This window comes from Tenrec ecaudatus, chromosome 2, assembly GCF_050624435.1.
Source record: "Tenrec ecaudatus isolate mTenEca1 chromosome 2, mTenEca1.hap1, whole genome shotgun sequence".
Taxonomy (NCBI): Eukaryota; Metazoa; Chordata; class Mammalia; order Afrosoricida; family Tenrecidae; genus Tenrec; species Tenrec ecaudatus.
The window spans coordinates 78530031-78553648 of NC_134531.1; the positions used below are offsets into that span (position 1 = coordinate 78530031).

Genomic DNA, 23618 nt, shown 5'->3' on the forward strand with positions numbered 1-23618 from the left:
ACCCAGTTTATAATGAATACTTCTTACATACTGGATATTATGAAATAAATTTAAGAAGCTCCCATTTCCAATCATTTTACCCATTTTTCCCTATTGTACCATTTATAAGAGTATGACTCCTGTTTTCATTTAATACTTTGTACGTAGATGTATTTTCCATTATACTATGGGCTGTTCTGGTTTCTGAGTTGAATTTATAAAAATATTTTATTTCCCTCATGTTATATAATAATCCATGTAGGAGGAATAAACTAACCTCTGTGATAAAGGAAAGAAGCAATTCGTGTTTATATAACACATTTAGTCATTAAAACTCACTAGTAAGATTTTACTCATCTGAAATTGTTTTATTTTTTTCATGGTAATATACTTATTGCACAAAACATATAGCTAGATATTTGTAACAGAAAGGACATAGACTAGTATGCTTATACCTGCATTATTATGTGAGGCCTAAATGTTCTTATGTTGTTATATCTCTTCCAACACTACAAAACTAATTCTCAAATCAGACTCCAGTTTTCAAATTATATTAAGAAATGTTGGTCTTGGAATGAGGAAGCATAAAGAGCGGCTATCATCTTTCTGTTCACTTTTCACAGCGAGGAGCTGGACAAGAATGGTAACTATTACAATCATGAATCAGAGGCATTAAGATTCTAACATATCTTTAAATATTTGTCTATTAAAAATCCTCCATAAAAATCTTTAAATTCTGTAAAGCTAAATTGGTTGAACTGAATTTATTAGCTATAAAAAGTACCTAACAAAAAAAACCACACTCATTGTCATCAAGTTAAAACCCCCTCATAGTGACTTTCCAGGAAAGGGTACAACCACCTTTGTAGGTTTCTGGGATGAAGTCTTTACAGGAGTAGAAAGCCTCATTGTTTCCTGCTGAGCTGCTAGTGTTTTCAAACTACTGTCCTTGGAAGCCCAAAGCCTAAACTACTAATAAATCCTGCCATTAAGAGCTTAATGATAAGACAGAGAAAAATAAATATTTGTAAGACTTCTCTTAAGGAAATTCACAGAAGTGAGTCTAAGTCATCTTATGAGATTTATTTCACAATAATACCTACATTAGGTATATTCATTATAAAAGAGATAAAGGGTCAACAATGAGAGTAGAGATACCAGGAGGATTAGGGGAGGGTGGGGGTAGAAAGGGGAAATCGATCACAACGACCAACCTATAACCTCCTCTCAGGGGTATGAACAGCAGAAAAGTGGGTTAGGAGTGACGGAGGACGATGTAAGTTATGAAAATAGTAATCCATAACTTATCAAGGGTTCGTGAGGGTAGGCGGGCAGGGGAGGGAGAAAAAACGGGGAGCTGATATCAGGGGCTCCAGTAGGAGGAGAATGCTTTGAAAATGCTGATGGCGGCAGGTGTGCAAATGTGCTTGACACATTGCAGGAACGTATGGACTGTGATAAAATATGTAAGAGCCCCCAATAAAAGTATTTAATAAAAAAATTTAAAAAAAGTATTTAATAAAAAATTATAAAGTTAAACTAAAAGATATAGGTTTGACAAAAAGTTTACTTTTTAAAAAGTTTCTTCTAAGTGTTGGATGACACAGGTACACACACTGTTTTTGTTCCAACTTGTCACATAACATCTCTAAAACCTGGGTTTTATAAGCCTGTGTTTGCAAACATTCTATATTATTGCATGTCAGTTACAAACTCTCAGGTCTATATTTGAATGCTAATTTATCTGAATGCTAATTCCCTGATTCCTTGGATGGAGGGCACAATAAGTAGATAAATGAAATAAGCTTCTAAAATTGTCAGGGGACCATTTAGTTTATTTTAAAATTTGTTTTAATTAAGGAGAGATATTTGTTATTTGATTGAACCATTTGAACTGGCTGTTTTTGTAGGTTAAGAACTCTTATTTAACCTATTTCATTTAGTTCAATCTAATGTATAAATTTCAATTCACTAGTTCTGGAAGCACTAGATTGTGAAGATTTTAAAAGAATGATACTATTATGTTACTTTTAAATAATCAGAAAAATAAATATTGAAGGCTATATGTGAATGAATAAGCAATAAAAATGTCAAATATATTATTTAAGCATAAGGCAGACTAAAAAGTCACTCAAGTATAGCATCCAAAATGAATTTATAATATGACCAATATAAAACAATAAGTGTTTGCATTTCTAAATAAAGTAATAGTATATCTTCTAAAAGGAGAAAGTCTTATAATGCTGTACTTAAAGGGAAAAAAGGGAAGAAATTAATTCATCCTTGTTAAACAGTTTTATGACAGGCTAACCTCTGACCCAGAAGATTGGAATTCAAAATTTTGAATTTAGAGATTACTTTTAATACAATATTAGAAAATTAATTTATATCTCAAGCAGTTTTCTTAAGAAAGTGAAAAGGATGTTTTATCTGAAATAAGTAACATCCCGGAACAGTGTGCTTAAAATATTACCAAGAGTTAGGTCTGGCTGACACTCAGTGAATACTTCTGGGAAGTTGTGGTAGAGAAACAAGTGAACATCTAATGTATAATATGCTGTTCAGTAGACCTATTTTAGAAGTTAATTTCTAAATGGTTCTTGATTGTTTTCATAATCTATAAAATAATATTATATATGACAAATTTTCAAAGGGATTCTTTAGAGGCTCTATGGAAATCTATTTTGCATTACTTCTACTTAATATTTTCAATGAACTAAGTTTCAACTTAGAATAAACACATTCTCGACATAAGCAAAAGGTACTGTCTTTTTATTGTAACCACTACACAACGTATTTCTACACAGTGTATTTTCACAAGTAATCCAAAGGATTATACAATAGTCTCTTTACCAATATAGCTGATAAACACAATGGTCTGGCATATTACAGATTTTTAAGAATCTAACAACAATGCCATTTCAATGTGTATGATAAAATGCACGGGAGTCTGGGTGGAAATAACATCATTTCTACAAGGTGAAGACAAGAAGCCCAGCATCTGTCTTTCTGCATTGATCAATTTACCTGTGGTCCTAAGGGCACCATTCCTCTTGGAGGAGTCATTCGCTGCATTGGCCCACCCATATTTGGATGTCCTAAGGACAAACAGACAAGTTTGAAGATGTCAGCATTGCCATCAGAATGTGTGCTAACCTAATGCTCGCAGCCACCTTCCTGCTTGGTGGTACAATGCCTTTTTTACAAATGTCTTATTTACCTGCTCCCTCTTGTTTAAGTGACAATTTTTGCTCTTCAACAGTTTTAAGAGGGCTTTTGCAGAAGTTGTGTCCAATGCCACATATCATTTGACCTTTTATTTTAAAACCTATTATTGTGAATTGGGTTAAGTTTAGATAGCAAATCAGTTTTCCATTCAACAATTCATATGCACATTTTTATGTCAACGGTTGCAAATTCCACAATGTGCCATCACTTATCCAATTTCCTCCCTTATGTTTCCTATTTCCGTTCCTTCCTTATTCTTAACCCTGCCTTTCTGCTCTCTGAACTTTGTCCTAAAGCAAGTGCTATGCGTTTGCCCTCAAATGGTTGATTATGCTAAGGAGTGGATACTTCACCTACAAAGGTGTCTATCACTTGGTTAAAATAGAGTCATGGGCTGAGTTCAGTTCTAGACTTGATGGGTGACTAAGGGTCATAGGCTCAGGGGTTCCAACAGTCTCTATTGGACAAACATGGTTTTTAAAAATAATTCTGAGCTGTGTTTCATATTTTTCTCCCACTCTGTCAAGGACAGTCTAAGATCCGTAGCGGAGCAGTAGGGAGTTAGTCAACGTGGACACCAATGTTTGCAATGGTCCATTCGTCGTGGACTCCTTGTTTTCATGCTAATTTGATTTTCTTCACGCTACACTGCTCCGGATGGAGACAGATCAATAGTTATACCATTGATGGCTGCTCACAATCTTTTGTGACCAGAGTTACTACTCACCAAAGTAGGATGTAGTACAGGTTTGTGGACTATGCTATGCCAGTTGACCTTGTTGTCCACTGAGACTATTTATACCGTGAGTCCCCAGGCCAAGAAACTCCCTCCCTCCAGGTGTTTGGTTATATCTAAGAAGTTTTTTTTTTTTTGGCTCTTGTACGCTCTGCTATATTCATGGATAGATGGATAGAATGCAGCATAGAAAAATACATAAAGAGATATTTTCTGTCAAAACTCTCTAAGGATTTGCGTATAGTCCTAGTCTCCTTCCCACCACATAAGTTCAGCCTGGGTGTCTGTGTATGCATCCACTCAAAGATTATTGTTATTACAGCATAAATCCCAGTTGCCTTCACCCCTGGGCTCCTCCCAGTGTCTTCCTTTGCCCTCCTATTTTTTTTGTGATCACTCTCTTACTGTATTTCTTCCCCCTCACACTGAGTCACCCCTCAGCGTGGCTTCCCCTGCTACTTTTAGCCAGTATTTACTCACAGCCCCCATTACCATCTTGTGATTGCAATTTTCTCCCTACACTGTGTTGAATTACTTACTTCTGTTGCACTATTTGTTTCTCTCTGTTTTGGCGCCACACAGTAAACACTCACATACCTATGGTACTTACTAATTTCTATGGAAGGATATGATTAATGGGTTTGTTAAATAAAGAGATTTCTTGTTCTTCAACATCTTTTTCCGTCTCCCCATCTTTCAAGTGGCTAATCCCTCCAAATGAAGAAAGCAAGGCTAATATAAAGAAAATAATCATTAAAGTCCCCCTTCTTAGAACTTATACCAAAGGTTCCCGAAGTGAAGAACTTCCAGATAATTTATGCTTTTCTTAGATTTCTTCGCTGTTGTTCCCAGGCTGGAAACATAAGAGCGTAGTATTCTACTGGGTACACATGGAGTCTCTATGAGTTGGAATTGACTTGACGGCAACTAACAAACAGAACCACTATTTATAATAATTAGCAGTTAATTAAAATATAAATAATTTGGTTGTATTAGGAACGAAAATATAACTGCTATAATCATGGCAAATTTATACAAATAAAACTTTCTTAAAGAAGAATGGATTTCTTCTGAGGTTCAGCTTATGAAAATCACTTTTACTTAAGAGTAGTCACCTTGTTGTCGAGTTGGGTCCATTCCACTGGGAAGTAATGGCTGACTTCCTGGGACACCTCCAAGTGCCTAGAACATTTAGTAACACAAAATAAATATTAAATAATATTGTAAATACTTACAGATTAAATGTTATCAATTCCCTTTAAGATGAGAATATCATTCCTATAATACACAGAAAACATTTGCATATTTCTCAAGATATCTTATAGTTCACACTCATTTATAAATACTATAGGTCTGAATACTGAGTACTAGTGTTTAGTTCTAAAAGAATACTACTTTAGCTCAATTTTGGGATGAACAAAGAAGCCTTTCTGGGGTAGCAAAAAACTAGGCAAGAATCAGCCTATTTATTTTTGAGAAGTATAATATCTTTTTCAAAAGTTAATTTACTATGAATACTAAAATAATGCATTTGGTTTCCTAAAAGTAACCACTATTTTTAAAGGAGATTTTACTTCCTTGGATTATAATAAAAACAGGACTAAAATGCCAAAAGGCCAGTAAATATTTTTGTAGTCACATTTTTCCTATGACATTATCAGAAAATAATACTCCAACTAAGTTCAAAGAATAGACTATTGAAAAGAAGAACTGAAATTGAAAATGATACAGATTAACAAAAAGGCTTATTATATGTGGAGGAAGAATACTGGATATACACGGAATCTCATGTTTCTATAAATAGTTTCTGAGCGAGTCCATAAGGGTAGATCAAGCTATAAAAGTTTGTTCCTGATGACCCGAGGAGTATATATTTATATACCTACATATATACAAAATTATAATAATTTTTTATGTAATGTATGTATACAGTTCTACAATGCTCCACTATTTTAACTTTAAAGAGGATAAATCTTGTCTGAATCAGTTAACATTTTTCAAATATTTCAAAAGAAACAATATTAAAAGCAGGTATTTTGCTCAGAAATGTTGACTCAACTGTCATCTTGTAATGAGGTAGAAAGCTGCTATTTCTGAAGATGTTTAAAAATTAAAAAAATAACTTGCTAATAATAGAACTTAGTAAATAAGCATATTCAGTTCCCACTATATAATTTGTTCCTCCTTACCTTTCCAGCCTAATTTCTTGCTAATACCACACTAACATTATTGTAACCTCTCGTTGCAGTAAACTTTTTTGATTTCTTAAATCTATGCATTCAATCGACAAATACCTTTATGTCAACCATTAAAAACACAGCAATTAACCAGTTTAAGCTAAACAAACAACTAAAATACTCTCAAGCAGTTCTCAAACCCTTAAGTCACTACTGTCCACGTAAAGTTTAGATTTTACTTTAGTGATCACTCCTGAATGCATGGTTGACCTCAGTCTAAGTTCTCCTTCTATGTGCTTACAAAAATGGATACATTTCAAACTTACAGAAAAGTTCCAGAAGCACTACAAGACTCTGCCTATAACTGACTCAGTTTCCCCACCTCTTTACATTTCACCACATCTGTCCCATCACCTCCTCTCCCTTTCTCTTTCTCTCCATACCTGTTATCAATCATCATTTTTGGGAACCACTGGAAAACAAGTTGCAAACATGACACTTCATTACACCTAGATTCTGTTTGGTTCCCCAAACAGCTATTTTCCCAACGAACTGCCAACTAGCTTGCAAGCCGTGAAGTCATCATCGACAGAACACTACTATTACAATTCTGCTACTTGTCCCAACAGTTTTTCCTTTTCAGCACCTCATTTAGATCTCATAGATCTTCAGGATTTTTCAAACTATAACACTTGCTTAACGTAGTTCTTCACTTTCTTGTACTCAACAGTGTTAAAGAAAACAGGCTTTAAATTCTATAGGCTGAACATCAGATAGTTTTCATGGCTCAGCTTGGGCGGTAATTCCTTTATCAGGAATACCATAGAAAAGATGTTATGCTTTACCCAGTATCACAGCAGGGGACACAGGGGGTGATTCATTGCTTTCCTTGGTGATGTTAACATTGTGCTAGTGTTTGCTAGCTTTTTATACCACAAGATTACTTCCCTTTGTAATTGATTCCTATAGTCCTAGAGTTATTCTGGGAATATTCCATTTATCAGTCCTTAATTTACCTTTTTAAAAAATTTACCATTCTTGAGTTCTACGGGTAACTCTTAACTACTCTGATACTTGGCAAATGATGACATTCCATGCCCATTATCCTATTTAGGCTTCTTTGTTGGCACTCAACTTTAAGAAAAGAGCGTTCCCTTGTTATCCACCCAACGATGTCAGTATGTCGTTGTCAGGTGCTGTCGAGGTTGCTGAGACTCAGAGTGACACTTGGACAGCAGAATGAAACATCGTCGCAATTGCTGTTTGAACCCACTGTTGCAACCATGGTTCTGTCTTGTCAAAGGTCTTTGCTACACCACCGCTGTACCAATGATGATGCCCTCTTTCTAGGTACCGGTCTCTCTGGTTAACAAGTCCAAAGCCTCATCCTCCTCCCGTTTAAGGAACATTCTAGCTGTACTTCTTCCAGACAGGTGTGTTTGCTCTTCTGGCAGTTCAAGGATTTTCAATATTCTTCTCCAGCACGATAGTTCAAATGGATCAGTTTTTCTTTGGTCTTCCTTATTCAATCTCCAACTTTCACACACATATGACCCGTCTGAAAATACTATGGCTTGGGTTAGGCCCAGCTTAGTTCTCAAAGTGAACTCCTTGCTCTTTAACCTTTTAAAGCGGTCGTGTGCAGCAGATTTACCCAATGTGATGCGTCATTTGATTTCTTTACAGCTGCTTCCATGAGGACTGATGGTGGACGCAAGCAACGACAAACTCCTTGACAACTTCAGTCTTTTCTCTGTTTATGATGATGTTATCTACTGGTCCAGTTGTGAGGATTTTTCCTCTTTCTTTTGAGTTGTCATCCACACTGAAGGCCGCAATCCTTGCACTTCATCAGCAAGAGCTTCAGGGCTCCTCACTTTCAGCAAGCAAGTGTGTGTCCCCCGCATAGCACACGTTGTAAATAAACCTTACTCTCATCCTAACGCCACATTCTTCTTCCTATAGTCCAGCTGCTCTGATTGCTTGTTCAGCAGTCAGATCGAATAGATATAGGGAGAGGATACAACCCTGACACACACTTTTCCTGATGTTAAACTAGGTAATGTGGGGGAAAGGCCAACTTGGAAGAAATCCTTCTGTTTCCCACAATGCAATACTCCCTTGTTCTGTTCTCGCAACTGCCTCTTTGATCTATGGAGAGGTTCTGTGTGAGCACAATTAGGGGTTTGAGAACCAAGGTGGACCTTATCCAAGCCATGGTATTTTCTATTGTGTCATAAGCATGTTGAAATCAGACACTAAATAAGGAAGACCAAAGAAGATTGATGTATTTGAATTCTGGTGCTGGTAAAGAATATTGAAAATATCATGTACGACCAAAAGAACAAATCTGTCTTGGAAGAATTACAGCCAGAATGCTCCTTAGAGGCACGGACGGTGAGACTCTGTCTCACATACTTTGGACATGTTATCAGGAGAGCTCAATCCCTGGATAGGATATCACGCTTGGTCAATATAAGAACTGTGAGGATGGTGGACCAGAAAGTTGTACATAGAGTCTGTACGAGTGGGAACCAGTTCGATGGCACCAGAAAACGGCAGCAACACACACCTTGAACAAATAAATGTCTGCTTGTTAGTCATCCAATTGAAGAAGCTATTGTAGAAGCCCTAGACAACTAAGACAGACCCATCAATAAAACAAGATCTCATTAACTGCAAGCAATTTAAATGAAAACTGAAGCACAATCCATTTGAAGTATGTTTTCCTATGTTGCTGTTACGTACCAAGTCAGTTCCGTCTCCTGCCAGCCCTATGTACAAAAGGATACGAGACTCCTGGTGCCGCCCTGTTTTAGTCCAGTGTTGCAGCCACTGTGTCAGTCCATCTCTCCTTGAGGGCATCCCCTTTTCAGCTGCCCAAGAGTGCTTTGTCAGCTTGTTGAAACATTTCAATTGGTATTCTATTAATTCCTGGGTCCTTCTTTTCCATGTATGTTTCAGTTCAGTTTGATAATACAATAGTACCTTCTGAAGCGGACAAATGCCACCCAGTTCTTTTTGGAGCAGTGACTCTGCGTAGTCCTTTCATCTTCTTTGCATTTTCATTTGTATCATTCCAATTAATAAACAAGCACTGCTTTGTCCATTCTACTTTAATGACTATATTATGAAGCTAAAAAACCATTTTTATTGTTTGAAAGAACATGATCCTAATAGATTAAACTTTCTCCACACAATACTGTTCACACTGTTAATATGACGAAAATGTTCCGCAAATAGAGGAAGGGCAGGGGAGGTTCAGGGAGAAGTGAGGACCTGACAGCAATGAGTCTGAGAAGAAAACGATCTGAAATTGACTGTGGTGATGATTAAACAATACTTCTTAATATGACTGCACGACTAAACTGTATGATGTGTAAAGTATATGCATTAAGACGATTTTAAACGTTAGTTAAAAGTAGAATAGATTTGGTTTGAAGGAAGGAGCCCGGATTAATAAAATGTAACTATATATGAAAAAAAAAAAAGCAAAAAAGAGCTACTCAGAGAAGAATACTTATTTTAAATGATATTTAGGTAAAGACTGAAGTTTTCGAGAGGAGGACCTATATTATAAATCTTTATTGTGTAACTCTTTGTCTCTTTTTAAAAATCCAAACACTTTACACACTTATTTTCAATAAAATTTAAGCAATCTATTGTTACAATTTTATACCCTGATTACCAACTTGAGAGTGGCTCTTCACTGTTACTATTCTACAGATATAAAATCTAGCACAGCACCTTACACAAATCAGGCTTTTTAGCACTGTTACAATTCTAATAAATCTAGCAGTTTTTTCAATAGTAGTATGAAACCTTAAGAGTCAAAAAGGAATGCACAAAGCTATGGATGGGATATTTAAGCACTGTGACGAAAATCCAATATAAGATGCTAATTTCTGGTCTTTTAAAGTCACTTGAAAATACTCAGGTACCTTCAGCCAGCCCTGCATAAGCTATAGCCCTGTCAGAGGAGGAAAATTTTAATATTTTCCATGAGTAGAGAGTGACAGAAAAGTGGTGGCACCCTGTCAAAGGCAGAGAACTTGGGAGGCAGAGAACAAGTCAGTCTCACTGAGTTATCACTCACAGGTTATAGAAGTAGATCTGACTGCCAATACATATAGGTTCACCCACAGAGCAAATAAAACCCCCATATGCTGGAACAATGGACATCTGTGCACTTCCTTTTCCTATTTCATGCCATTTCCCCCTGGTCTCCTGCACTGCCTGCAGATTGAGACTAGAGAAAAGTGCTCTAGCTGCTCTGGGAAGACTGGGGCACTGAAACTGCCTCCAGATTAAAGGGCTCCCGTGGGGGTGGAGCTGGGTACCAGGACTCCCCGCTGTGCACTGCAGGCAGGGAACATCAGTTACTGGGACGATTCAAGATCTCTGCATAATTCCAGTGAGAGTGAGGAGAGTTTTAATGCTATCCAGGGTCTCAGTAAATGTAACTTCCTTGCTTCATTTTTTTTATTAGAAAGGAAGTGGAAATCAAGAGAATTAAAATGAGAAAGAGACACTGTTGTGATGGCAGGGCTTAAATCTGATGTGGGAGAAGGCAGAAGTATACAGCTAACAGAATTAGAGAAAGTGTCAATTGCCTTGACATAACTATGCCAATACAGTTAAGCATTTAATTTCTTGTGATACATATATCAAGTTTTCTGTATCCCTCTCTTAATCCGGGTTGACTAGAAAAACAAATTCATAGACACTCATATGTGTGTAAGAAACAGCTTTAATATACAAGAGCTATTGAATATTGAGAAAACATCCCAGCCCAGTCCAGACCAAGTCCATGAGTTCGATATCACCCCATATATCAATACTAGTCCATAAAGTCTTCTTTAGACTCATGCAGCCATGCAATGACATCAAATGCAGGACGATCACAGGCCAGTGGGTGGAAAGTCTTGTGGATCCAGTGGCAGTACAAGCATCTCAGCACTGGGGTGTGACTCCTTCAGCTCCAGGGCTCTAGCGTAGCTAGCTCCATGTGTCTTCTTGACAGGAATGGCTCACAGGGAGTATGTGTGTGTTCTGCATCCAGCGAGCTCTTTATCTCTTTAGAGCCTCCAAATGAGATCATCAAGCTGTGACTTAACTGACAGGCTTAACGCCACTCCTTCACTCTTAATCTCCAATTGACAACAGATTATAAAACAAACCCCCAATTATATTGTAAATTCCTTGCAAGTAAAAACTGGATTTGGTTATTTTTTTTATATAATAAAACATTGAAAAACACTAAGAATAAATGTTTATGGAATCTCAGAGTACTTTGTAGGCATAAAAGGGGGGGCATGGGGTGATTTATCTATTTAAAAGTGTTATTGGCATTTAATTCACAAATCATATAGTTCAATAATTATATTAAAATTAGTTGCACAATCATCACCACAATCAATTTTAGAACATTTCCTTCATTCTCAAACGCATCCTCCCTAACCTAACCTCCCTGCCATACTCCCAGGAAACCATTAATGTACATATAATCTCTTCCCTGGGGGACGGACAACAGAAAAGTGGGTGAAGGGAGATGTTGGACAGGGCAGGATTATCAAGGGTTCATGAGGGAGGGGGAGCAGGGAGGGAAGGGAAAAATGAGGAGCTGAAGCTAGGAGCTTAAGTGGAGAGCAAATGTTTTGAGAATGATTAGGGCAATGAATGTACAAATGTGCTTTATACAATTGATGTATGTATGGACTGTGATAAGAGTTGTATGAGCCCCTAATAAAATGGTTTTAAAAAACTAGAACAAAGGTAAGTAAACTTGATCATAACAGAGATAAAAAATAAAGAGTTAAACTGTAACCTAACTGCACCTGTAATAACCCACTTTCCAGGGCACTCTGCATGATAGCTAGTCTACTCACCTCCTGGTCCACGGAATGGGAGGGCATACACTAGAGGCTTGACTCACGTCTCTCCCTTCCCCCTTTGCTTTAAACGGAATCAGCTTCAAAATGGGGCCAAAGGGAGATAAAATGATACTACATTTGAAGCTTACTACATTTGCAATAAGTGACTCTACAAAGCTCTCCGTCTGATAAGAGGGCTGTTCACACATCCCTCAACCATGGTCAGAGGGGATTCACCAGAGGCTTAATCCACAGGTGGACCCTGCAAATGGATTGTAGGCTTCCACTGCCACCTGAGGGGATGATGTAATTGTTAGGGAAACAACTTATTCATTGGTAGAGTCAGTCCTTCTAGAAGCAGTGAAGGCGCCCGAGTGTTGGAGGTTTAGATTACTGGCCGTCCAAACTCACTAGCTGTGCGGGAGAAAGGAGGCCATCACAGCTCGGAAGCCCTATATCGCACTGCTGGGAGCTTGGATGAACCTTGTGGCAGTGGAGTTGGGTTTTATTAGTTTTTTTGGCAAGAAGCAACTAATTATATGCTATTACTCAAGCTGTTTGATAGGAATGTGATAATTATGCTATTGGATTTAATATGAGAATAAACCAAATATGCTCATGAAAGTTTTCATTGCTATCCTTAAACAAGAAGATAGTTGACACTTAACGAAATCACCTTTATTTTTAAAAAAAAAGCTGGATTAAAAACCAAGGCAGAGTCAACTGATCAGCAAATTATTTAAAAAATTCATATTTCCCTATTTCAGAATTTCATGAACTTCACATTTATATAGCACACACAGCTAAGGATGAGCTACTTAAGAACCATGAAGATCTAAACCAGCGGTTCTCAACCTGTGGGTTGTGACCTCTTTGGGAATCAAAAACCCTTTCACAGGGGTTGCCCGATTCATAATAGTAGCAAAATTACAGTTATGAAGTAGCAACAAAAATAATTTTATGGTTGCGGGGGGTCACCACAACATGAGGAACTGTAGTAAAAGGTCGAGGCATTAGGAAGGTCGAGGAACACTGATCTAGACAGGAAATATTTAGGCTTCCAGGTCACATGTGTTCTCTATCATTACCACTCCACTCTGTCACTGTAGTGCGTAGTCACAACAATAAAATAGCGTGAGAGTATTCCAATATAATCTTATTTACAAAAACGGCCAGCCAGCCGATGGGCTACAGTGTGTTGACCTCACAAGCAGGTTACATGTAACTACAAGCAGCACTGCATAGAATACTACTGTAATCATTTTATAGAGCAAGAGATGTTTGAGACAGTCCCAAGCTCTTAATTGATTTCTGATAAAGCATTAATTACACACAGATCTTACCTGGTTAGGTATCCTCAAAGGGGGCCTTGGACCTCCAGGGTACCGAGGTGACATAAAAGGCTAGTGAGACAAATCAAACAGAAACAAAACAGAAAGCACAATGTAAAATACAGATTTAAAACATATTAACTGTTTTAAAATAAGTTTAGAACTATACACAAATCAATTTCCTTCTTTTTGTAGCTGTTTTTGGTAGAACATATGCTTTTAATGATTACCATCTTAGTTTATATTTTGATGACTATGTTCAAAAGTACATATAGTTTTTAAAGAAAAGACTGGAATAGCAATAACAATTTTTAAAATTATGATTATTAAGATAATGAAATCTAATTGGTAAAAAATAAAATTATTAAATATAGGTAATTCAATCCCTGTAAAGGCTTATACAAATTCGCTTCTGACAATATGCTTTAGAGTGAATTATCCAGTTTGGTTATCTAATTTCTTTAATAATCTCATATTGTTAAATTACCTTCATGTTTTCATTTGTTGTGCTGTTTAAATGGTAAAGGGATTTACTTTTTAAGTGTTATCCATGTTCAGAAAAACTTTATCATTACATATTTGCTACAATTAAAAATTAAGTACGTATTTTAAAGCTGGACCTCTTTGTCTTTTATGAGCCTAGCAGATGAGGAAACATATTCCTGTAAGAGAAGATACGATGGTCTCACACGAAAATTCAACTCAAGGTTGTTAGACGAGTCGGTGCTCTAAAACGTGCTGTCATTCAGTCTAGAAACTAACTGAGAGGATTATTTTAAGGACTGCCAAATTCCGGATAAGAGAATATTTTTGATAACACCAACTCTAATTAGTTACAAAATTTAGACATTTATTCACAATATTCAAACTGATGATTTTAATTCAAATACTAAAAATTCTAGATTATTCAAAATTCAACTTTTAAATTATTTTCCTCTAGAGTCAACAGAAAAACCACCATATAATTTCTTTAATTATACCTGAATACATAATTTACTGAAATTAATACTTTTCCTTGCATATATGCAAACAATTCTAAAAGGTTGAATATTATTAAGTAGAATCTTAAGATTGGATTAAGATAAATTAAGAAGCAATCAAACATGCAACAGAGGAACAACGTCCTGATCAAGCCAGGTCTATAGAGCTTTTATAAAATTAAAAGCCACATTTAGAGTGTACTTTTTACAGTTTCTAGAATTTAAAGCTATAGTTTCACAGTTACACATGCTTTTCAGGGCTGTTTGAAAAGCAGCATCAGAAAAACAAAAATTTAACAAGTTTTGCCATAGAGATACTTTCTATATTACCTATTTCAGGGTTTCACAGACAAGTAACTTCAGGATTAAGCAAACAATTTAGCTTTCAGCTCACTGTGTTCTTATATGTTAGTGTACCTGCTTTTATATATACAGAACCAAATTAGTCTGATAACACTATTACATTCAGCAGATCAAATCTAAGGAGGTTTTCCAATCTTAACAGTTATTTTAAAAATATATAGTTTTCACATATTTGATCTGGGTTGCCTTTCAGAAAAATTTCTGAAATTGGATTAATTAGATAACTATAAAAATTATCAACTAGAAATTTATTAAAATTCCCCCCCCCAATACCTTTTCCTTCATATTTGGGGCAAACTTTCTGATAATAGTTGGGGCAGTAAAATATTTTCCTGAAAAAGTCATGATGGTGAGTTAACATTTCAGCAGGGAAAAGCCTTCCCCGTCACAGTATTATTTATAATGTGTGCATGAAGAATATTGGATAAAAAACCGGGGACTTGATTTCTAGTTTTTTCAACTATCATTAATTAGCAGACAGCCTTTCCCCAATAACTTTGCAAGGCTGTAGCTTTCTCAAGCTTTAAATGAAAAAGTTGGACCAGATGATGTCTAAAATCCCTTATAAAATAAATTTAAAAGAAACCCCTCCAGCATTGCATTGAAGTATAAAGTGAATATTTGTACAAAGGTATAAATATTTGGGTTCTATGAGTCAAGGCAATAGAATTATAAATATTTGAAATGTGTGTGGAGAGAGGGGTACATATACATGTTCTAAAGACACAAATCTTTATCAAGGAGTTGTAGAAAGTCATTTCTACGCTATTAGGAAGAAAGCATAATTAAAAGAGAAATACTCCAAAAAAGCCCTTTGTTTGGATTAAAGGTCAACCAGGAGAATAAAAAATTTTTAAAGCTGTGCTTAGTAATAGAAGGTATGCCAGAGATTTATTCAATCAACAGATATTTATTAAACACAAAGTTACTGCTGTAGATGGATGGATCTATCAGTACACAGAGCAGATAAAGATCCCTGCCCTATGCTTAGGATTTTTTTTTTAAGTTTCATAGTCTTATAACTAATAGAAGAAATAATTACCCAGAAAAACTGTTTTCTACACCATTCCTCCAATCTGGACAAAGAGAATGTTCTCTTCACCAAATGGCAAGTATTAATTAAAACCCGAAGAAAATAATGTCTCAATCTGCTGCCTTCCCCCAGAAGTCATATTACTTCATCCCTACTTCATAGAACATGTAGTGATAAGAAAAATGGGGGGTGGGGGAAGAATCAAGTTTATGCAATGCATGTTGGTTTTTTTTCCTCCTTCTAAAATTAGATGAAACCTCATAAATGGTTTGCTTTCTGATAGAAACTCCATTGGACAGCACGATTAGTACCCTGACATATGAACACTCCATATACAGGCATAGATTCTAATTTTTACACGTTTTAGTTATCTGTCTAGAATAAATTGAACAAGCTAATGTGAAACAGATAAAATATAAACCAGAAAATTAAAAAATACTTAGTGACATTAAGAGGGAAAACATGCTCTGGTAGAATTATAAACTAAGTGTTGAACTCATTTTACCCAAGTAGTCATGTTCTCCTTTAGAATCGTAATTCATTTCAGAATGAATGTCACTACATTTTAAAGCACCATTTTCCATTATCTGAAGAACAACCCATGGGATTTTACATTTCTGCTCTCCTAAAGATTTCCTTTATCCTTTGTCCCTTCTGCTGGTGGGAAGTAGTTTCCCTCTTCCAATTTGATCCTTCATACGTCCTAAGAGAGTCTATCTCAATTCCCTGAGAATTAAAAGTACCATTTCTTTCTCTTTCTGTATACAAGCTGAAAGTAAATTGCTCAGTACAATTATTCCCTTTAAAAGGTCCTAGGCCCCTCAATGAAACTGTTTATAAGTAATTTGCCAGTACTGAAACTTCAGGTGATGTGAAATTCTGTTATTTTAAAATTCCATTTCCACAGCCTTTCTGTATAACCTTACGCGACCTACTGCTCAAATGCTCATGTTGCTAACATTGTCTAATACTCTGAGTGGTGCCATTCAAAGTGGCCCCGTGTGATCTCCATGAAATGGATGGCTTTTCCTATCCTGCTTTCAAGCCACCAAACGTTTGGTTAAAATTCATCCATAACCAAGTATCATGCATTCCATGAGATTACGGTCTACTTTTTTTCTGAATCCCCAAAAGTTGGTTCTACTGTCACTTCTTTCTTTAAAATATCTGGAAGTCCTTCCCACCCGACTCCATTTGCACTTTGCAGAACCAAGCACACTGCCAGAGCCTACACCAGTTCATCAGGAGCCTAGTGCACAGATTATATCCACCCCTGCATGTTTCCCAGGCTGTACGTCTTCATGGGAACAGAAAGCCCCATCTTTACACAAAGCCACAGAATTGAAAAAATGGATTTGTCAATGATTTCATCTTGCTTGGCTCCACTCATGGACGCTGCAGTCAAGAGATCAAACAATGCATTTCATTGGGTAAGCACAGAAACCTTTAGAGTGTTGACAAGGAAGGATGTTACTTTGATAACTAAGGTGCGCCTGACCCAACCCATGATATTTTCAATCACCTTGTATGCATGAGAAACTTGGGCAATGAATAATGAAGACCGAAGAATCAATGCATCTCAATCATGGTGCTGGTAAATAATATTGAAAGTTCCATGGACTAAAAAGAATAAACAAATCTCTCTTCGAAGAATTGCAGCCACAATGCTGCTTAGAGGCAAGGAAGGTGAGCCTTCATCTCGTGTACTTTGCACTTGGTAAAGTAGAGGGGCAGTGGAAACGAGGAAGGCTTTTGACTGGATGGAGTGACGCAGTGGCTGCAACAACGGCTCTAACATAGGAACCACTGTGAGGACGGCACAGGGCCTTGTAGTGTTTTGTTCTATTGAACCTTGGGTCACTATGAGTCAGAAGCAACTCAACGCCACCTAAGAACACTAATAATTGATGTTTACTTTAATAGAATGTGAAAGCAAGAAGTCAAACACAATGACAGTGAAAAATAGCAGCTTTCTGAAGGGGAAAAATACATAAGCATTTTCATAGATAATGTTTTTGACATAATATTCCAATTCAAATTTTTTCCTTGAGTTGTGAGTTTCACATGGCATAATAAGCTTTTGCATACATCCATTATTTAAAAACATTTACATAATGTTTCTGTGGTGTAAACTGTGGTGCATTCAACTTAATAAATGCTCTTTTCTTAAGTCTTCTCCCTCGTCAAAACACGGAACAGGAAATACCATTATAATTTCTAATTAATAGCCAAGCCTAGTTAAAATGAAAACATTTCTTCACTGACTTATTAAGGTTGCACCTTCTATAAAACCATGAGTCTTTATTCCAAAAGCAACTTAAAGTAGGTGCATATGTTTCAATGATACTTGTTTCCAAATGAAGTCCCAAATAAAACAATACACTTCAGTTTTCTGTTTGCTTGTTTGGAGACTAGAAAACTCTATTTACACAAAACTAAATCATTTAAAAAGAGATTTGTAATAGCACACTGTTTATATCAGTTAGTCAAAGTACAAAAGATGATCAACAAGGACTTAGGGTAGCTAAATGTAATGTGCATACTTACTTTAATCTACATCTATTAGTGTTTTAAAACAAAAACTCAACAAACTGCTCAGAAGTAAATTTAACTTTAAAATTAAAAATAAAGTTTACCACGTCTGATATGCTAAGAGCATGCTCAAGGACATCTAAAAACGTTGTTCCAAAAATATACTTGAGCTACTCTAGAAATCGACAGCACCTGCTCTGTCTGACGCCAGCCCTATCCACTTTTTTCACTCTGTGTCTCAGGTTCTAGAATTAATTGCAGTGACCACACAGAACTCACACACAGTGCTCACCACAAGGGGCTTTCCTGTGGAAGTTAACAGGTTACAACTCAGGTGGACACGTCCAGGACAGAGTTGTGCAGTCAGGACATGCTACAAAGCTCTTTTAGTGCTGTGAATAAACACCTAAAGGGTTTGCCACTCTGTTGTGTGCCTCAACCGGAAGGCACTCAGCTCCAGCTCTGTGGGTCAGCAAACCCAACTCCTCCAACGACGTCTCCGCTTCATCAGCCAGCCTGACTTGCTCTGTGGGTAACAACTCCACATTTCTAACTCACGATCTGCCTTCTGGTTTGGGTACTGCTCCTTGGCTATTCTCATTTCATAGCTGTCTTCTTGGATCAAGGAGGTTCACTGGGCAAGCTCCACTCCTGGCCCTCACTGGTAATAAGACCCCCCTCTCCTGCTTCTGAGAGGGCTCATTTGATGTGTACCTGGATGGCAATCACAATTCATCCTGTTAACAAGCTCTCACAACCGAATCCTATCAGTATCTTTCACCACCTTCTCTTACCCAGACATCCACAAGGCAAAGGTCCTTCGATTGGAGTTACAGAGATTACGACTAAGATTCACAATAAATAATTCACTTGCCTGTAGCACCTAACCATAGCTACAGCAGGGTTCTTGACAATTTACGAACTCACATTTCATTGAAAATGTGCCTTTTAAAATTTCAAGAATGTAGGGGGACGGACTTGCACATTTTAAAATCCTGTTGTCAGAATGATGACTCCAGGATGCCTTACGTTTTGATATGAAGGGAACCCGATAGCTAAGCCTGCTTTAGAGGACAAAAATATTTATGTCCTCTATCGTAATAAATATATCCCCTTAAGGCCGCTGTACTTAGTCCGTAAAATAAAACTGGTAATTGTTTGTGGTTGTTAGTTTTTGTCAAGTTAGTTTTGACTTCTTGTGATCCCACACACAAAAGGAAAAAAGTCCTGGTTCTGTGGCAGCCTCACAATGGCGGTCACCTTGAGTCCGGAGTTACTGCCACGCTGTCAATCATTTTGGTGAGGGTCTTCTGATTTTTCGCAGCCCTTCTACTTTACCAAGCGTGACGTCCTTCTGGAAAGACCAGGCCCTTCGGGTAGCATCCTCCGCCTGTGAGAAAAGTCTCTCCACCCATGCGATAGTTCTTCAGGGCAGATTTGTTTGTCCTTCTTTTAGTCCGTAGTATATTCAATTTCTTCAACAACACCACAATTCAATGCATTAATTCTTCAAACTTCCTTATCTGTTATACAGCTGTAATATACGTAAGTCCCCAAAGTGGCATTTTTACTTTTTAACTTTGAAGTAGTCCTGAGCAGCTGATTTGCCTAATACCTTTGACTTCTTCTATGAGCGGTGCCTGTAGGTCCAAGTAAAATGTAATTCTTGACCATTTGAATGCTTTCTCTGTGTATCATGGTATTTATCAGTGCAGTTATGAGGGCCCCAGTCTCCCTTAGATTAGGTATACTCATACTCTCAGCTACGCTCTTTGATCTTCCTATTAAATGCTTCAAGTCTACTTTGCTTTCAGTAAGCTAGGCTTTATCATCTGCATATTGTTGATTATTAATATGTCTTCCTCCAACCTTGATGTCATGTTCTTCCTCAAGTAGCCTAAATTCTCAGATTATTGTTTGGCAATAATCACCTAATATTTTATTTTTCAATTTGACTTTAGGAACTTTGCAAATCTTAGTCTTAAGAACAATTTGGTAACAAATCTTTTAAAAATCATTAAAAAGTAAAATGTTTCTTTAGAATGCCACTTAAACATTTCTATATACTATAGTTTATATTAGAACAAATCAGTGAGGAAGAGAACACTGACTTCTATAAAATAGATAACTCTACCATTTAGGTGAGTTATACCTTGTAAACCATTAAGTCTGAGGTATGCTGTATAAGCATCATTTACACAAGACTTACCTAATTGAGGATTGTGGTACTGCTGTTGGGTAAGTATTGAACAGCCTATCACAAGGTCATCAGTTCAAACTCCCATGTGTTTCATGGGGGAAAAAAAAAAGAGCCTACCTGCTCCCATAACCATTTACAATCTCAGAGACTCCACGGATGGTCACTTTGAGTTGGAATCAACTGGATGGCAGTGGGTAGGGTTTACCTAACAGTGGCTTTGTACTTGTACTACTTTTCAGAAAGCAAAATTATCCCATGAAAGCTTCTTCTAATAAAAGAAAGAATCACTATCAGAAGCATCTCAGTAGTGATGGATTACTAATTTGGATTTTAATGTGTTTTTGAAATGATTGAAGCAAATACAATATATCAAACTTAGGAAATTGTGAATTTACAAAGCAATTTAGTGATTGGCATTTGCTCAAAACTAACTTTTTACCTCATGCAATTACTCACTTGAACACTTGCAAGTTCTTTATTGTATCATTAAAATTTATTTATGCGATTTTACTTGAATTTGCCTTCATGGCACACTAAACAGCAGAAAGCTTACTTTTTTACAGTTCACTAACCAAACCCAAACTCCCAGCCACTGGGTCAATCCTGCCTCAGCATGATTCTGCAGGAGAGAGTGGGTTTCTGAGACTGGAGCCTTTGATGGAGGAAGAAGCCTCACTTTGCTCCTGAGGATGGCTGGTGGTTTGGAATGCTAGTCTTGCAGTTAGCATCCCAAAATGTAACCCACTATGCAGCAAGGGCTCGGGTTACAGTTTACTAACTAGGGCAATGTAAACTTCTGCAAAAGCAAAACAAAGCCCTCATCTTAAACTGCTCTTGTAGTATTCCAACCTCCAGTCTACTTACACAGAGCACAATCACAGACTGCGAGAGTAATACCTTCACGGCTTAAAGGATGATCATAGTCACTCTTCCGGCCAACTGACCATCATACATTCATTCCCAGGCTTGGCACTTCCTCTCGACCACCAAAGGGGCAGCCATTCACTTAACCCCTCACCCATAAGACCATTGGCACTCAGCCAAGGACAGCTGAAAAGGCTGTGGTATTTCAGGTATGCAAGTTAATTTACATACAAAGTACTAATTAGCAGAGGAGTTTGACTTGCCCCTGTGAAAGAAATGGCACATCTGGAATTCAATGTTTTAACAAGCTTTCCCTCTCTCTTCTAGAATGTTTGGGGTAGAGTTTTGAGAAGAATATAAGAAATCTTTAGTCATTTATGTAAGTCAGATGCCAACAGGGAATACTAGCAGATGAGTGGGAATGGTGATGAAAGGTTGGGGTATTATTAGTAGAGCACCATCATTATAATAACACTTCATTATAATGTGATAACTTGTAATGAGGTTCATGAGGAAAAGAAAGAAACAGCACAATCCAGGAATTAGAATATACAGAGCAAGTGTTTAATAACTAGTTGGTTGGTTTAGTAGCTGGTTTATTCAGTGAATTATAAGGCAGACAGAGAACTCTGAAAGCCAAAAAATGATGTCTTAAAACTTTATTCTAACATACAAAACTTCAGCAATTTACTTGCCCTACTAAAAAGAGGTCACAGCTAATGATATTGTGGAGGGTAACTAAAGCGTGGTACTGGGAGTGCTTCTATTGTGCCTCGGTGTCTACACAATGTCCAGAGAAGGACATCTGCTTTAAAAAATAAGATGAGTTACAAATTCGAGAAAAGGATAAGAATTAGATCCCAAACCAAACCTCCTGCCATCAAGCAGTTTCTGATTCACAGTGACCCTACACCGGGTTTTGAGAAACTAAATCTTGATAGGCCCAGACAACCTCCTCTCTCTCCAGAGAAGCAGCTGGTGGGTTTTAACTACTGGCCTTACTTAGCAATTCAATGTCTAACCAATAGCATCACCAGGGCTCCTTAAAGAGGATACTGAACATAATTATAACGTCCATTATCATCAGCATAAAAGATAATTTATGAAAAACAAATCCACTGCTATAGAGTTGATTGCTCTAAGTGACCCTACAGAACAGAGCAGACTGCCCCATTGGGTTTTTCTTAGGCTCTGCATCTTCATGGGAGTAGAAGGACTCATCTTTCCTTCACTGAACAGCTGGCCTGTTCCAAACTGCTCTTTCAGGTAGCAGCAGCCAAGCACTTCACCACCATGCCATCAAAGGCCTTTTATTCTCTCTGAATGCTCTGTGCAGTAAATTAACCTGTACGAAGATGGTATTTGCCAGAAAGCACTTTGCTTTCCTTGACATTTAGACAGAAACACAAAAGTACAAAGTGAAATATAGTCGTGGAAATCATGGTTTGTTTTCAGTAATTATATTAATAAAGTTCAAATATATACCTTACTTAATCGGGCACATCAGATATGGCTATATATACAGATTTACTATTTCGGCTGATAATGCCATTGTGCTGTTTTTAAGCAGACACATGAAATGAGACAGAATTCTATAAGAGAAAACTATTCACAACTTCTTAAAAGGAAAAAAAAATTCTCCAAAACATAATTTTAGAAAATGATAAACAGGGCTTATCGTTTTGTAATTATACATTCATAACCCTGGAAAGTTAATATGTTTGTTATATGATTTAATAAGAAAATAAATATTCTGTCCAAAATTCAAGGTTACTCTTTACTCATTGTGCCCACTTTTCAGTCAATTTAATTTTCACTACTGTACATGATTTTTTCTATTTAGATTTCGGCGCTTATTTTACTAGCCTGTATTTTACTTAGAAGCAAATTTTTTTTAACTTAAACATGCTAATGCTCTTCAAGTCAGGTGCTATTAATAATACATAATGTGGGGCGTACCGTTTGAGGAGATTTTTACAGTACTGTGCATTCCTTATTTACCCCAGCCTTCTTTCACATGGTAAGAGGGTGCACAGGTTTTTATTTGGAAAATTCCATGAGCTGCTTCATGAGTGTGCCGAGCAAAGCAATGAAGCATATATTATACATCACATAAATTCTGCCAACGTTACTTCACGATTCATACATCTTAATTTGTTTCATTTCTTTTCTATTTTTCACTAGCAACTCCATCAAACATAACTGACACCACCGTGGATAAAGACACTCTTGATTAACACATTTTAATTCCAACTAGTACTAAACTAATTTAGCTCACAAAATGACATACTTGTGCTGGCATATTCTGCTGATAAGCATAAA

The 23618-nt window shown here is 36.9% G+C and overlaps 1 protein-coding gene across 3 annotated transcripts in view; it reads right to left on the bottom strand.

Annotated features, from left to right (window-relative positions):
* SSBP2 (single stranded DNA binding protein 2) overlaps positions 1–23618 on the bottom strand; it is a 316310-nt gene that overhangs the window by 55670 nt on the left and 237022 nt on the right. For all 3 annotated transcript variants that reach the window (XM_075541237.1, XM_075541238.1, XM_075541236.1), the window contains 3 exons: positions 13337–13396; positions 5059–5125; positions 3007–3077 (listed from right to left, as the gene is read on the bottom strand). In XM_075541237.1, coding sequence (XP_075397352.1) covers positions 3007–3077; positions 5059–5125; positions 13337–13396 — 198 coding nt within the window. The remainder of the gene's footprint in view (positions 1–3006; positions 3078–5058; positions 5126–13336; positions 13397–23618) is intronic.